We start from the raw sequence: 16,070 nt of genomic DNA on the forward strand, positions 1-16,070 counted from the left end.
AACAGGAATATTTAGACCCTCAGAAACGGAATGTGATACATAGGAATTTGTAGAGCCACTATCAAACAATGCAAAGTATGGAACTGAATGAATAGTAACAGTACCTGCAGTCACATTAGGCCCATCTCGATCTTGTCGAAGTCTAGCAGTGTAAACCAATGCAGGTTGTCTAGCCTCAGATCTGACTGGACCCCTACTCTGAGATGCTCGGCCTCTATTAGCCGATCCAGGTGCTCTCTCCTGAGTACGACCACCTACAGGAGTCTGAACAGTACTCTGAGTACGAGCGGGAGTACGAGCTGGTGTTTGAACTGTAGAAACTGACACTGTGCAATCCCTTATAATATGGTCACTAGAACCACATCTAAAACATGTGCCAAATTTTCTTCTGCATTCCCCAAGATGATGTTTCCCACAGTAATCACATGTCTGCAAAGGTTGCAACCCAGAAGATTCACCATGTCTAGTAGACTGAAAAGTTGAAGCACCAGATGCAACAGGTCTGACACTCGCACCGCCTCTCTGAAAGGAATCACCCCTGCCTCTCTTGCTAGGATGTGCAGAAGAATTAACAGAACCAGAAGGCCTCCTGAATCGGGTTTGAGCTCGATCACTATCTCTCCGATGCTCCATACCCAGTCGCTCTATTTCCTCAGCAGTCTTGGCTATCTCAACCAAAGCATCAAAATTCCTCTCTCGGTGAGTAGCGACTCGACTCCTGATTTCATACCTGAGTCCATTCTCGAACCTCAAGCATCGATCTGTCTCAGTATCCACAAGTCCAGGAGCATATCGGCTCAATCGGATGAATTCAACCTCATAATCCATAACAGACATATTACCCTGCTCCAGATTCTGAAACTCCTGGCGTCGCTCCTGCAGATATCTCTCTCCGATGTAGCGACTTCGGAAGCGCGTCTTGAAAAGATCCCATGTTAATTGGTTCCTCGGAATACTACCAGAAATAGATTGCCACCATCTGAAGCTTTCTTTCTTCAACATAGTTAGGGCCCCCTTTAACTTTTGCTCAGGTCTGAGGTCCATCTCATCCATAATCCTTTCTGTGTCCTCCAGCCAATACTCAGCGTCTGTCGGAGGTCCACCAGTAATACCCTCGAATGGTACTACACCAGCAGCAACCAGAGAATTTGAAATCTCCACTGCAGTCATGTTACTAGGGGCTCTAGCAGCTCTCTGAAACATGCGGAAGATAGCTCTATTAATGGCGTCTTCATTCATCTCAGAATCCTCATCTTCAGTGACGGGAGGGTCTCTCACAGGAGTAAACTGATCATCATGAGAAAGAGTCGTATCTACTTGCTGAACAGGAGGATCACGTGGTGACATCGGATCATCTATCGTAACAGAAGGTCGAGTGACTCGCCCTCTACCACGTCCACGTCCTGTCCTACGACCTCTAGCAGTATTCATCGTTGGATCTATAAGGCTCTACAGAAGAATTTGAAACATATGTCAGATTAGCATCAGGGATCTCGATAAAACTTTAAATCATAACATAAGGTGACATTTTTTTTTTATTTCTTAAAAATTCAAAGTTTAGGACCCATATATAGTCCGAGTGTTTAAAACCGAAAGCTCTGATACCACCAAATGTAACCCCCTAGACCCGGTCTGTGAGTTAGACTCAAACCTAAGTTGTCACATATCCCATTCAGAGGTTTTTTTTTTTTTTTATCTTACAATACATTATATTAATAATACAGATATGTCCAAAATTATAGCAAATACATGTCACCAAACATAACTGAAAAACATATAGAAATATATGTTCGTACAAAATAAGTAGTTGATTTCCACTGATGCCAAATCTACTAGCTTACTGTCTGCTACTATCTGAAAAAGGGTAAAAACTACAGAATGAGCTAAAAAGCTCAGTGTGCTCCATACAGTATATAAGAAAAATATACAGATAAAATCTTTCAATGAAATCGGTTTATGCAATATGTTTTTATTTTTATTTTTAAAACATGAACACTACCCCCATCCGTTCACATCATAGTTGTGTAGGTTCCCCAGAACCATACACCCAACCGCACATGCCATTTAGACCCTGAGCACAAAGCCGAGAAGTCTGCAGATAATCTTCCTTCAACAATACCCCCCCAAATGACAATGAATGTATTAAATTGAAAACAATGATTAATCACTTAAAACATAACAAATATTTCATACTTAGAAACCATATGCAGAAATACGGAAATCAGAATTCAAATCAATAATTCAGATATCAGATAAGCAGATCTCAGAAATCGATATGAAATACCTTAATTCAGAAGTTATATCAGAATATACAGCAAATCAAATATCAAATACTCGTATTCAGATAAATTATTTAAATCAGTAATATAATACTGTTAGGAAACACACCTGTAACAGTCTGGGAAATCAGATAGGGAAGCCTATTACTGGGTATGTCGATCACGTTCTGCTGCAGCGCTAGACCCTACGAATTGGAAAAATCCTTATTGGAATCCTAATATAAATAATCTAAATATTATTTAAATAATATACTGAAACCTACGGGTAATTCTCGTATTACGCGGTTCAGACTGATCTGACGAATGGATAACACCGGACCTAATTGATCCTTGCTCAGGTGAAACACGAGTACCTTCATAAAATATTTTGTCGAATCAATTCCTTAACCAAAACTCTTAAAAATAATCAAAACATTAAGATACTAAGCCTTTTTGAGTTCACATGCTCGATTTGGGAATTTTGGGTCAGAATTTGGCAAAAATAGACTTCGGAATCAAACTCAGGACGTTGAAAAATATAAAGTATGACCTTTCGAAATTTCGAATTCTTGGTCAAAATTAAAGTCAACGAGGTTGACTGACGATTTGGAGACTTTCGGGTTTGAATTTAGCAAAACGGACCCCAAAAACGGATTTGGAACGTCGAAAACTATCAGGATAGGTATTCTTGGTCAAAAACAAAGGTCGTCTAATAGCTGGTCAAAGCCGGTCAAAGTTCTGGTCAAAGGAGGTCAACAAACTGTCAAACATTTTACACAAATAGAACCCTTTTTAAAAAAATTACCAAAATAGCACCCATTTCGAATTAATTCCCAGAATAGCACCAAAACCGAATTAATTCCCAGAATAGCACCGGTCAACGGTCAACGGTCAACGGGTCGGGTCGGGTCAACGGGTCGGGTAAACGGGTAAACGGGTCGTGACCGGTCAAACCGGTCAAAACCGGTTCAAAACCGGTTAAACCGGTCAAAACCGGTTTCCAGCGTTCACTCGCCTGCGGCGGCGCGTGTGGGCGCGTGCGACGTCCTCCGGGGCTCTAAAAATCACGGAAAAATTTCTAAAAATTATTTTGAGCGATTTCGAGATACTTACAAAGATCGGTTCAAATTTTTGAACGGCGGAGAGCTCGATTTCGACTCGGCCGAATCTTTGACTGATCCACCTCCCCACGCGCTGCCGTCAACGGAGATCGAGGATGACACCGGCGGACTCGGAACGGCACAAGGAACACGATGGTGCGGGAGGTGTCGTAAAAGGAGCAACGATCGACGATGAATTTAGGATTTTCTAGGCGATTGAGCTTAAAAAAAAACGTCGATGCTTTGACTTGAAATTCACGACGTTTGGCAGCGTTTCGCTTCAATTAAATTGAGGGGATTGTTCCTGACTCGATAACGAACACGATGGTACTTTCAAAACGACGATCGGAATTCGGACGGTGTCAGAATCGTCGTCGGAAGTTGAGGTGCGTGGGGTAAAAACTTAGCAAATTGTTCTGGTATGAAACCAGAATCAATTTGCACGCATATAAGAAGAAGAACAATCTGCCGACACTCCTTGGCATTATTCAGTGATTGGTCACTGAATTTCCTCCACTTTTTAAAACATGCTACAAGTTTTAAAAACTTCCAATTAAATCCTCAAATTTCACCAATTAACTTAATTAAAACCTCAATTCCCAATTAAATATTATTTTAAAATTTTCGGGTTGTTACAGAGTACATCAACAAAGTACTCTCCAGGTTCAACATGCAAGATGCTAAACCAATAAGTACACCTTTAGGTGTTCATTTTAGACTCTCCAAAGAACTATCACCAAAGACGGAGGAAGAACGTGCAAACATGGTAAAGGTGTCGTATGCCTCAGCAATTGGAAGTCTAATGTATGCCATGGTTTGTACTAGACCAGATATTGCTCATGCAGTGGGAGCTGTTAGCAGGTACATGAATAATCCAGGCAAGGTATACTGGGAAGCAGTCAAATGGATCCTCAGATATCTGCGGGGTACTACAAACAAAACACTTTGTTTCAAAGGTGGAGATACGATACTGACAGGTTATGTAGATGCTGACTTAGCTGGAAATGTTGACATCAGAAGAAGTACTACAGGGTATGTCTATACTCTATGAGGAACTGTAGTGAGTTGGGTTTCTCAACTACATAAGATAGTTGCTCTCTCCACAACTGAAGCAGAATATGTCGTTGTTACGGAAGCCAACAAGGAGATGGTTTGGCTCCAAAGTATCTTGGAAGAGTTAGGCAAGAAACAAGAAAATAATGTCTTGTATTGCGATAGTTAAAGTGATATCCATCTAGCAAAGAATTCGTATTTTCATTCCAGAACGAATCACATACTATTGCGATATCATTTTATTCGGTCTCTTCTGGAAGATGGGATTTTGAAACTTGAAAAGATTAGTGGAGCTCAAAATCCGAAAGACATGTTGACAAAGACGGTGACCACGGACAAATTGAAGTTGTGTTCAACTTCAGTTGGCATGCTAGACTAACAAGACCAGAAATGCTGCTGCATCGATCGAGGTGTGAAGACAAATTAAAATGAATCTTCAAGTGGGAGATTGTTGAAAAGTCAAGCATGAAAAGTGGCACAAGTAGGCCAAAATTTTTCAACAAATTTGGCTGAGATTTCGGTGATTTAATGCACTGAATTCGGTGTTGTTTTTTTAAAGATGGAAATGGTAATATTGCAACTTTAGTCATTGTATTTTTAGGGTATTTATAAGATTAGTCTCTAAGCTTCAACTATAAATACCCTAACCCATTTAGCTTCGAAATCATCCCAAATCATTTCTTTCTCCCAATACTAAAGAGTTTGGAGAGTTTTCTTGTGAGTTGTGAGTGTTTTGTAAACACCTGTAATTTTTCTCTCTTTAGTAAAAGATCTGCAGCAGTCCGGAGACGTAGGCATAATTGGTTGAAATCCGTTATCAATTTCGGATATTATTTTTCCGCTTTTATTTCGCATTCTCACTAATCTGGTTATAGGGAAATTACTTGTTCTCGTTTTATTTCCCAACATCAAGATGTAGCCAGATATAAGATATAGTTATATTATACAATATTATATAATGTAGTGGCAATGCTAATACTTATTTTGGACACGATAGGACCACTATGGAATGATATTGTTTGCATCCTCAACTTTCTTTCTTTTTCATCATATTGTTTGCATATCATTATCGTCTGTATTTTGTTGTATTATTTATGTCAAACAACTTATGAAATTGAACTCAGAAAAATATAATTTATTGAATGCTTTATTGATCTTGTAAAAAAGTAAATATGTACAATGATTTTTTGCACTTTTAATTTGGCTCAAATTTAATTAATCAATTATTTAAAGATTTTTCAGACTTGAAACCTATTTAATCAACGCAATCATTTTAAGTCATAATAAGGTTGAATCTGGTAAGTAATCTTAGTAGTGGTTAATTAGAGTGTTGTTTTATTTAAAGATTATGGATTCGAACAACTACGTCTGTAGGTGTGTATTCGTTGTTAATAATTAAGAAATATTTTGAATAGAGATATAAGCAACTATGATATATTAATATTTATTTCATACACATCATTATTAAATAATCTATTTCACAATAGTAAAACATCTTACAACTATCTCCATAAATTAGAGATCAAACCATCCCATTTATTGGGGATGGCTTTTAGTTAGAATTATAATCGTGAAAAGGTAAGAAGTAGAAGAAAAGAAGAAAAGCACCGCTTAAACAAAGCTAAGAGGCAAAAGAGAACGGAAATTGTATCGTTCCTTACGAATGTGTTTTTCCAAAACGTACGTCCGTCGCTATTTGTAAACAAACAATTTAGTTTTCAATTTTTCTCAACTGCCAACAATTCGATGACTTTGGAACACCAATTCCTCCATTACTATCTTCTATTATTTATCATAATTTATTTTTTTAGTGAAATAAATTTTTAGGTTTAAATTATGATCCTTACGTGTTGAATTGATTGAGGCAGCTGGTAGAAAAGGATCCGGAAGCAGCAATAGTTAGGGGTGAGCAACGAAATCGAGAAAACCGAAAAATCGACACGAACCGAGTAAAACGGTTCGGTTCGATTCGGTTTGGCTTTAAACTGTTCGGTTTTCGGTTCGGTTTAAAGGCTTATTTTTTGATTCGGTTCGGTTCGGGTTTTCCATATGGAACCCATTTGTTCCATATTAAACCGAATAGGCAATTCTTGTAAAAAAAATTATAGTTTCAAGTGATTTTTTCATTGAAAAACCGAAAAACCGAACCGAACCGAACCGAAAAATCCGAACCGTTAAAAAACCCGAACCGAACCGAAAAAACCGGTTTCGGTTTTTTCAGTTTTTTAACTATTCGGTTTCGGTTTCGGTTTAAATATTAAAAAATCGTTTATTTCGGTTCGGTTCAATTTTTGATAAAAAACCGAACCGAACCGAACCGAATACACCCCTAGCAATAATACTGTTCTGGAAGGCGATAAATGCGGGGGACAGAGTAGAGAGTGCACTGAAAGATATGACGGTGGTGATGAAGCAACTCAACCGGTGTGAGGAAGCCATTGAGGCCATCAAGTCTTTCAGAGGCCGTTGCCCCAAACAAGCTTAGGAATCACTTGACAATGTTCTCATCGACTTATACAAGGTATTTCCATCCTTACCGATTCTGATTCAAATATTATTAATCGTTGATAGGAAAAAAATGAGATTATTGCAATTTTAACGGTTTATCCTTTTTGATTGTAATAAAAAATCACGATGGGTTATTATAAAGGAGAAAGAAAATAAATAATTTGAAAAAGATGATGAACAATGTGATATTATGAAAGAAAATAAACGATAAATAATCAGAATGAATTAAAATGAATAACTGAACAAAGTAATTATAATATTATCTTTTTCATCAATAAATATTATTACTCAACTCCAAATTTTAATTTAATCATAAAAAATATAATTTAGTTTAATCCTATCAATTGAAACTTAGATATAATCTAGATCAGGTACTACAGAGAACCTCCCAATTCAATTTATTCCCTTTGCAAACACCACAATTCGAACCATGACCTTCAAAACAAAATTTAAAATGATACAAATAAAGGATACGAGTGTGGAAGGATCTTAATTGAAATGATCGAATAATTACATTGATCATGGCAGAAATGTGGGAGAGTAGACGAGCAGATTGAGTTATTAAAACGAAAGCTAAGATTAATATACGGGGGGGGGGGGAGATCTTCAATGGAAAACGCGCCAAGACCGCACGCTCCCATGGCAAGAAGTTTCAAGTATCAGTTCAGCAAGAAACTTCAAGATTACTGGTATGATTTCCATTTCCCTTCCCATTTTCTGAGTGTCTTTTCCTTCTCAATGGAAAACTTCAATGGTGGAATATCACAGGGAAATTTGGGGTGGGTTTACATGAAAAAATCAAACTACTTGACAGCCGAGGTGGTGATTCGAAAAGCGCAGATGATCGACCCAGATGCCAACAAGGCCTGCAACTTGGGTCTTTGCTTAATTAAACAAGGCAAATACGATGATGCGTGTAATGTGCTCGACGAAATACTCAAACGAAAAATTCCGGGTTCGGAAGACATTAGAGCCAGGAACAGAGCTACGGAATTGTTGATGGAAATCAAATCATTCGAGCCACCGGCATCGGGAATATCAGATACTCTGGGACTTGATGATGATTCCGTCGATGGGCACCGATTAGATCAAAGAGATTGCCCATTTTTGAAGAGATCTCCTCATTTAGAGGTCAGTTAGCTTGCTAATATGATTAATTATACTTGTTACAATGTATGGCTTAGTGTATTTATGGTTGGATTAGTGCTTTTAGATGTGTAGGAATAGGGTGTGCTATAAATAATGATACCATTATTTCCGAAACCTATTTGACTTTTTTTATGAAAATTGATCACATTAGTCCTTACTACTTAACTAATAAATAAAGTAAATTATTTTATATATAATTTGTATAAAATTTAACTTACATAATTTTATCTATTTTAATATTAAATCACAATGAATGGACTTAATGGTTAAAAGAAGTGTCGTTTTCCCTTAAAGTTATGAGTTTGAACAGTTACGTGTGCAGAGTATATATGTATTGCAAAATAATTAAAAAATATGAACATATATTACCTTATAATCACCTCATACTATTAAAAATAATATTAAATGACTTTTGATGATGATCTAATTTTTAGGATGTTTTCATTTTTTATAATAAAAAGAATCCTTTCAACTTAGTCACGAGAAAATTATTAATTTTTTGGTATAACTATTGATATTCTATTTATTAACCTACCAATCCGAATTAAGTATTACAGAGACAATGACGACCCTCCTGGTCCAATTTACTCCATTTAATTATTTGTCAATTTTAATCATTTGAAGCACTAGATTTCTAACAACATTAATTATAAATTATTCAGTTGGTCATCCAACTTTTAAAGTGCTTTTATTTTGGTTAACTTTTTTTTATATTTTAATCATTAAATCATTAAATCCTTTAATAAATATTAGAGTAAACTAAACATTTAGTATCTAAACTATTATTTTTGTTCTGTTTTGATACCTAAATTTTACTTTTTAAAAATCATACTTAACATTTAATTTATGTTCCAATTCGATATCTCCCCCTTTAAAAACTTAAAACTTAACAATAAGATTGACATGTCATCATAAGGTGATGCAAAGTCATCAATTGAAAAAAAATAAAAAAAAGTGTCACGTCAACAATTCTGTTAATTTTTTAACGATGAATATCGAATTAAAACTTAAACTAAACGTTAAATATGATTTTAAAAGAAAATAAAATTTAAATACCAAAACAGAACAAAAGTAATAGTTTTGATACAAACCAATTATCGTCCGATATCATAATTAGGGTTAATTCACCACAATATTGGAACCACCAAACCTACTTATCTACGTTTGTGACCCATTTTATCCGTCACCGATATAACACTTACGATGATAAAAAAATTCTTATTGTCGAAATTTAATAATCACCTTAGTTTTTTTTCTCTATGGTTTGTTTTCCTAAAATTTTCAAGCGAATCAAATTAATCGCAGTGATTTTCTTTGACTTTCATGTTTTCTTTTTTTTACTTTATGCAATTATTTTTATTAATTTTATATATATTTTCTTATATATATATATATTCTTCTTATGGAGCTATTGATATTTGAATTTCAAGTCTTTCATGGGTTCTGACATAAAATATTTTAGAAATTTAATTATTGTTTTTTATTAGATAAGACTTTTCTTCATTTTTTTATTCAGTATATTTATAAAAATTCTTAGTAGTTATTGTTTATTTTAATAAGAGTATTATGAAGAAAAAAAACTAATACTTTACCAAGTTAGTTGTTTAATTAAGATTGTTATTGGTTGTAAGTGATTAAAAGTTTGTTGTTTATATCTTCTTTTTTCCCTAAATTAAGAATGTTGAACTCCTTATAAGTCTTAGATTCGAGCAGTAACGTCTGTAATGTGTGTATTATGTTAACATGTTAAGAAATTTTAGTTTTTTTATTGTTAGCTCTTCGATCTATCTAAATATGTCAAGAAATGGATGAATTGACATATTTTTCTCAAATCCACTAAATTTACTAATACAATAAACAGTGACGGATTCAGAAATTAAAAAAAGAGAAGTACAAAATTTTAATATACATTTTTTCAGAAAAAAAATATATGCAAATTTTCATATTTTTTTCTCCTCCCTTAACATTTAAACTAATTTTTACAACTTATATAAGTGATTAGCTTTTAGACTCCTTTCTAGGCGTTTTAGGTTTAAATCTTAATCAAAGTTATTTTTTTAAATATCATTTTATAAAAAAAATTACATTAAATAATAAATATTATTACTGATTTAACTGTCGTATTTTAATGAACGTTTTCGATTTTAATGATTAAAATAAAAGTATCTAAATATTTAACGATTATAAATGTAGTTTATCTATTTTTCTTAAAAATCCATTTTCCCTTACACATCATTATTTCTGTTAAACTAATGATCAAATTTTACACGTAGTTTAATTTATTTTGTCTGTTCCCGGTGGAGTTGATGCTGTTTTTTGTCCTAAGAATCTGTATGACTATAGCAATGATAGTGGTGAGAAGCAAGAGAGTGAGAATTTGGGTTCTGGTTATGCCAGTGGGTTGGTTTCCTGTGTAGAGGATAAGGGGAATGGGCATGAAACATGGGTTAGAGTTGAGAGATTGGAGAAAGGATTGTGTGGGAAACGTAGGCCTGTTTTCTTTAGAGGGGTTGCTACCATTGTTACCAAGTTGTTTCACATTGTGGAACCTGATGTTGCTGTTTTTGGTAAAAAGGATTATCAGCAGTGGAGGATTATACAACGGATGGTGAGATTTTTTTACTCTCTTAATCTCCTTTGTTCTAATTAGATTTTGAAATGGTTAGTTCATGTTGGTGTGCTTTCATTCACTACAGGTTCGAGATCTCGATTTTGCCATTGAAATCGTGGGGTCTGAAATAATGCGAGATAGCGACGGCCTTGCAATGAGTTCACGAAATGTGCATCTCTCCCCTAAAGAAAGGGAAAATGTTCTTTGATTGTTTTAACCCTTTGTTCTATTGTGATGTGATTCTTGATTTATAGAGGTTTCCAGTGATATGTTTGATGGAGATGATATACATCTAGATGCTTAAGTCTCATTATATAGTGCCTTGCATAATGGATCAAATGCGTTAATCTAATGTGCTAACTGTTACAAATAAGATTCCATGTAAATGCGACTGACTTAGTTCATTTTTGTGTTGCAGGCATTGTCTATTAGCAGAGCGTTGTTGAAGGCTAAGTCCGCTGCTAAAGACGGTCTAGTTAAATGTAGCGAACTAAAGGATTTGACTATCCTAACAATAACTCAAGCCGGGGGAAGAATCGATTATGCTGAGGTTAGTACAATCTGTCTTCCTTGATCTTCTGTGTAGATTGGAAATATTAAGTAATTAAGTAGCCAAATGGCATTCCTATTTTGAAGCTATTAAAGAGCATGTTCAGTGATCCCTGACCCCATCTCCACCCTTAGTGCCAGTGCTGTGTAGCCCCCCCCCCCCCCCCCCCACGCCGTCTATGGTGCTGAGTCCCAATCTTAAAACATAATACAATTGCCTTATCGACCTCATATATTTCGAGTAGCATGTGTGGTTGAAAACATATCCTAGTTGATCCAAAATGCCTACCTTCTCTGATTCTGTGCATTCTTTTCTGTTTCCTTAGCATTCATTTATTCTATTGTCTTTTTCTTGTCATCATCATTACTAATTTTCTATTAGCTGTTTCGGAATAAGGTCAAGTTACTACCAACAGGTTCGTCCTGTGTCAGCTGTCAAACAGCGGAGTTCATATCCCCTGTTATCCCTCTTTAAGACCTTGACGTAACATCCAGAGGATTTGACGTTCATATTAGAAGCTTATGATCTCAGAATCCGTGTATGCATATCATGAAGTTCATATTAGAAGCTTATGACCTCGGAACACGTGTATGCACCGTGTATTTTTGTCAGTCATGTAAAAATAAACACAACAAAAAATTTAATGTGCCATTTTTTTTGTGTATTAATCCTGTCATGCAAATCGTGGTTATTCAAAATGTCGTGTTCATGTCATGTATTCATGATGTGGATGGGAAAAGTTAAGTCGGCAACTCCTAATTTCGATATATTTTTGCTTTGGATGCAGATAGTAGACCAGGACAGTTTGAAGGCAGAGACAGAGATCAAGAGTCCTGCTGTGTTCTGCATTGCTGCCTGGTTTGGCAAGGTTAGGCTGATAGATAACATGGAAATCAGCATATGAAATGAAACTACATCTTCAGCCTAGACCCACTTATTTAATTAAATAATTTTTCCATATGGGAAGAGCAATAAACAATGGTGTGGGATTAACGTGCATTAGTCTAACTTTTATAAACTAAAGTGAAATTTTTTTTGGCTCATCAGATTAAAAAAAAAATTCAAATTCAAGGATCTTTCGAATGTTGGATTAATGCCTCACACTTCTCCGAGATGTGATTTTCTCACTCACTCAATCTTGTGCTGATGATGTTACAGTTGTCTACCTTGCTTACCTCTTTTTGATACACTCAATGTGAAAGTAGATTGTGAAAAGATCTTATTATAGAATATTAGTCCTCTCAAAAGACATGTCTCATAGAATATATAATGTCACCATTTTTATATTTTGGGATCTTTTTTCTTTACGACATGAGATGAATGTTCTCTATCTTTTCAAGATGTAATATTATTGTTTTTATGTACTTTTAAAGTGAAAAGTAAACTGAATGATTATTATCGAAATATACGTTAAACATCAATGCTTAAAAATGAATTTCCACACATCAAGGAACTTAATGTAATCAAACGAACCCAAAAATACAAATTGTAATATACAGCACATTTTCTTGCAATTTACACAACGGAAAAGAAAGAAAAAGCACGTGGAATCAAGAGATGTGTAACTAGACGATCATCAATACGGTTGCGACTGCAACAATACCAATGCATGATGATGGTATTCTTCAGCAGTTGAAGCCACCACAAATGGAAAGTACAATTATGAGAATCAAGGCGATCAGGATTCCCAAAACTATCAGTTTCACCTTCATGTTCTGCCACCACATCTTTCTCCTCATCCGAGTTCCTTGTTGCCTGAAATCTTGTGCCTATAATACCAAACCAAAAAGCACCCATGTTATATAAAAAAAAATCCTTTAAATTAAGGCAAACATCCCAAATCCATTGCCTATAGTTTTGAATCGATGGTAGAAGAATCCTGGGATGAAAATTTTGGGTTTTCAAATTTGACTATCCAGCTAACTCCCTTGAACTTCTCAGAAATGGTGTTGATTAATGCTTTTAGAAACGAGGGGAAAAAATAGAGGAAGGAACAGTTGACCCGAGGACACTGCCCATATTATAAGGAAAGGCAATATGTGATAATATGTTGCTGACCTGAGAGCGAAGGTTTTCTGTTTTATCTACCAGAATGTCGATTTTTTCGCCACGGTCCAGAACCTGTAAAATAAAGTTGTTCATGAAGAAAACAAAATAAAAAAGATCCCAAGAAATTTGTGAAGTGGACTCCTAGCTAGCACACTTCAGTTATCATTTAGTAAGGCAACTATGAAAATAACAACCTTTTCAATGTTTTCTATCATTACTCCTTTGACTTCTGAAACTTGGGCTTTCACTTTGGCAATCTTACTAATCTCCTCCGGATGATCAATGCAATATTGCATATGTTCCTTTAATTTCGGCCTAGATCAATGGTAATAAATACATAGCATCAATGTACTTTATAACAAACAAGGCAATGTAGTTAATGGTCAAGAATAGAAAATACCCAAACTCCTTGCTCAGGCTGTTAGCAGGAGCAGTTGCAGCTTTTCCACCACCGTATCTCTTGGTAAAATCATCCTTAATTCTCTCAAGAAAGGCAATTGGGACCTGTCGGCCAGCAGATTCAACAGCAACCACGCAGTAGGCTGCAAAGAGGAAGGAAGGAGGCTTAATTCAAGAAAGGAATGATGTAGCCTCGTTTCGTAGTAGAGATTGTAAAAAAACTTTTGAAGTAATAGGAAAACATCATGCAAGCACCAAAAAGAAATTAACACTAAAGTAATAGGAAAACATCATGCAGGCACCAAAAGGAAATGAACACTTAAACTTTCAGTCTTTCAATATACAAGCAAACATTAAAGGACCAACCATGGCTCTTCTTCTACAACTATAGTGGGTGTGACCAAAGGGCATTAAACATTGGCTGAAGTTATGCATTTACATAACGTAAAAAGTATGTATATTAGAAACACTCAATAATAGACTCAAGTGAAATTGAAAATTTGCAAACATGTATATTTTCTGTTATGCTACAAGATTTTGTGATGCAAGTGTATTTATAATATGGATGTTCTAAAATTAATGTTTCTCGTCAAAGTAAAATAGATGTACAACTGTTGCCTTTTTAACATATCATAATTTGAGCAAAAGAAAATTCAGGGGAAATTATGGACCTGGAAGGATGAATTCAAAACGAGCAGGGTTCTAACCATTATAGCTACAGTTCATGTTGGTTCTTCAGAGCTTATGCATCATAGTTATGGAGAGGCATGCGAAAAGACAACAGACTTTAAAATGATAAAGGGGTAAAAGAAAATAAAAGAAAAGATAAACAGCAGAAAACTTTATATAGGCTTGATTACTATTTACTTTTTGCTTCTTCAAGAGTAAATGGTAAAAAGTAAAATAATATTTTATAAGAATAAGAATGACCATGTGATCAAATTATAAAACATGTACATATATGATTTGCTTATATAAAAATCTAAATTTCGGTAGTTGAAAAAAATTTACATTTCCTATTTTTAATTATTCAGAATATAATGAATTTGCTTTTGCTTCTAAATATGGCTAAGAAAGCCTTTGTCACAAGATATTTATGCAGATTCAGTTCATTAGAATCAGCCAAACATTAAATCTTTCGCTTTTTATTCCAAGTCAATTCTGGAAAGTTTCGTTTATAAGTTAAATTAAACCATCACTTTACATTTCATTAACTTTCGAATTAAATATCGCCGCAAAAGATGCATACTTCATTTAGTTTACAATCTTAACATGCTCTTTCCTTGAAACTAAAAGAATCCAAAACCGATTCTATCACTTTCCCAAATCACTTGAAACAGCCAAATAAAAATCATGTAATAAACAGAAAAAAAAAGCGCAAGCAGCGAAGAAAAATCGACCATCAACAACAACAACGAGAACAAATACAGAAACAACTTCTTCTTGGATCAAATAAGCAATAAAAAGGCAGATCAGAGAGAGAAATTAACGAAATAAGAAAAAATAACGAGAGAGAGACAGAGGAAAGTAGATTACTATAGCCGTTATCGACGAGATAGTTAAAGGTGTGGCCATCGCAGTTGTAGGTGAACTTGTTATTGGTAGCAGGAAGTTTCTGAAGGCACTGATAAGCTATGGCGGTGAAGTTGCCGGTGAATTCGGTGTAGTCGGCTATCACCACGGTGCCCCGTGCCACGAAGGCGTAGATCAGCGATTCTTGCCCCATCTCACCGACTCCTTAACCCCTACTTATGTGATGGAAACAAATGTTTGTGTATTATACAAGAGAGGAATTGAGGATTTTGCTTTGAGGGAAATGAATTCAAAGGATTTTATTGCGAGAGCTTCCTTGACTTTTTCTTTTCAAATTTTGTTTATTTAACTGGCCGGGGCTGCCATTCCACGGAGTCTCTGCTTTGAAATTCAAATATATTTTTTCAATTTGAAATATGTAAGCGTTTTTTTATTTATGGTTTTGGACCCTAAGTATGCTCACATTTATAATATAATCCCTCCAATTTTACATAATTTTATCATTTCATGTTGGCTTAAGAGTCAGATAAAAAAATAATTGAGCCCTCACGTAAAATTTGAAATCAATTAAAAATTTATCGATAAAAGAAGTACAATAAAGTCCCATACAACAACTATAAATATAACTGACATCTATAAATATAAATATTTTCAGTATCTATAATTGTAGGACGAAGATAAATCACATCCCACTCCATTCTCATATTTACTTCCAACTTATCATGCTGACATGCTTTTTTATATCGGATGTTTTGATGAACTTTTCATATAGTATTTTAACTAGAATAATTAATTAACATTTTATTAGTGTGACTGATCATAATATAGTACTTCTTCAAAAGACTCTTAATCATTTGACA

General features: G+C 34.9%; 2 protein-coding genes and 1 pseudogene across 3 annotated transcripts in view; 2 read left to right on the top strand and 1 right to left on the bottom strand.

Moving 5' to 3' along the window:
• The window catches only part of LOC120190790 (vesicle-associated membrane protein 722-like), a 39,225-nt gene that overhangs the window by 4,668 nt on the left and 18,487 nt on the right, over window positions 1-16,070 (bottom strand). The window contains exons 3-9 of one of the 2 annotated variants that reach the window (XM_039193842.1): window positions 15,214-15,414; window positions 13,679-13,820; window positions 13,473-13,593; window positions 13,288-13,350; window positions 12,827-12,998; window positions 6,052-6,063; window positions 499-502 (exon numbers count right to left, since the gene is read on the bottom strand). In XM_039193842.1, coding sequence (XP_039049773.1) covers window positions 12,855-12,998; window positions 13,288-13,350; window positions 13,473-13,593; window positions 13,679-13,820; window positions 15,214-15,403 — 660 coding nt within the window. In that variant the 5' untranslated portion in view covers window positions 15,404-15,414 and the 3' untranslated portion in view covers window positions 499-502; window positions 6,052-6,063; window positions 12,827-12,854. Of the gene's footprint in view, window positions 1-498; window positions 503-6,051; window positions 6,064-12,826; window positions 12,999-13,287; window positions 13,351-13,472; window positions 13,594-13,678; window positions 13,821-15,213; window positions 15,479-16,070 lie in introns of those variants that run through there. The other variant, XM_039193843.1, reaches the window with a different exon arrangement.
• On the top strand, window positions 5,760-8,184 carry LOC120190111 (annotated as a pseudogene).
• LOC120190112 (pantoate--beta-alanine ligase-like) lies at window positions 10,353-12,225 on the top strand (the record flags this gene model as incomplete). The annotated part of the gene is made up of 4 exons (XM_039193242.1): window positions 10,353-10,676; window positions 10,765-10,878; window positions 11,098-11,229; window positions 12,017-12,225. Coding segments are annotated over 4 exons (687 nt in total), but the record flags the coding sequence as incomplete, so codon positions are not given.

This window comes from Hibiscus syriacus, unplaced genomic scaffold, assembly GCF_006381635.1.
Source record: "Hibiscus syriacus cultivar Baekdansim isolate YM2019G1 unplaced genomic scaffold, ASM638163v2 tig00116962_pilon, whole genome shotgun sequence".
In the NCBI taxonomy this organism is placed as follows: domain Eukaryota; kingdom Viridiplantae; phylum Streptophyta; class Magnoliopsida; order Malvales; family Malvaceae; genus Hibiscus; species Hibiscus syriacus.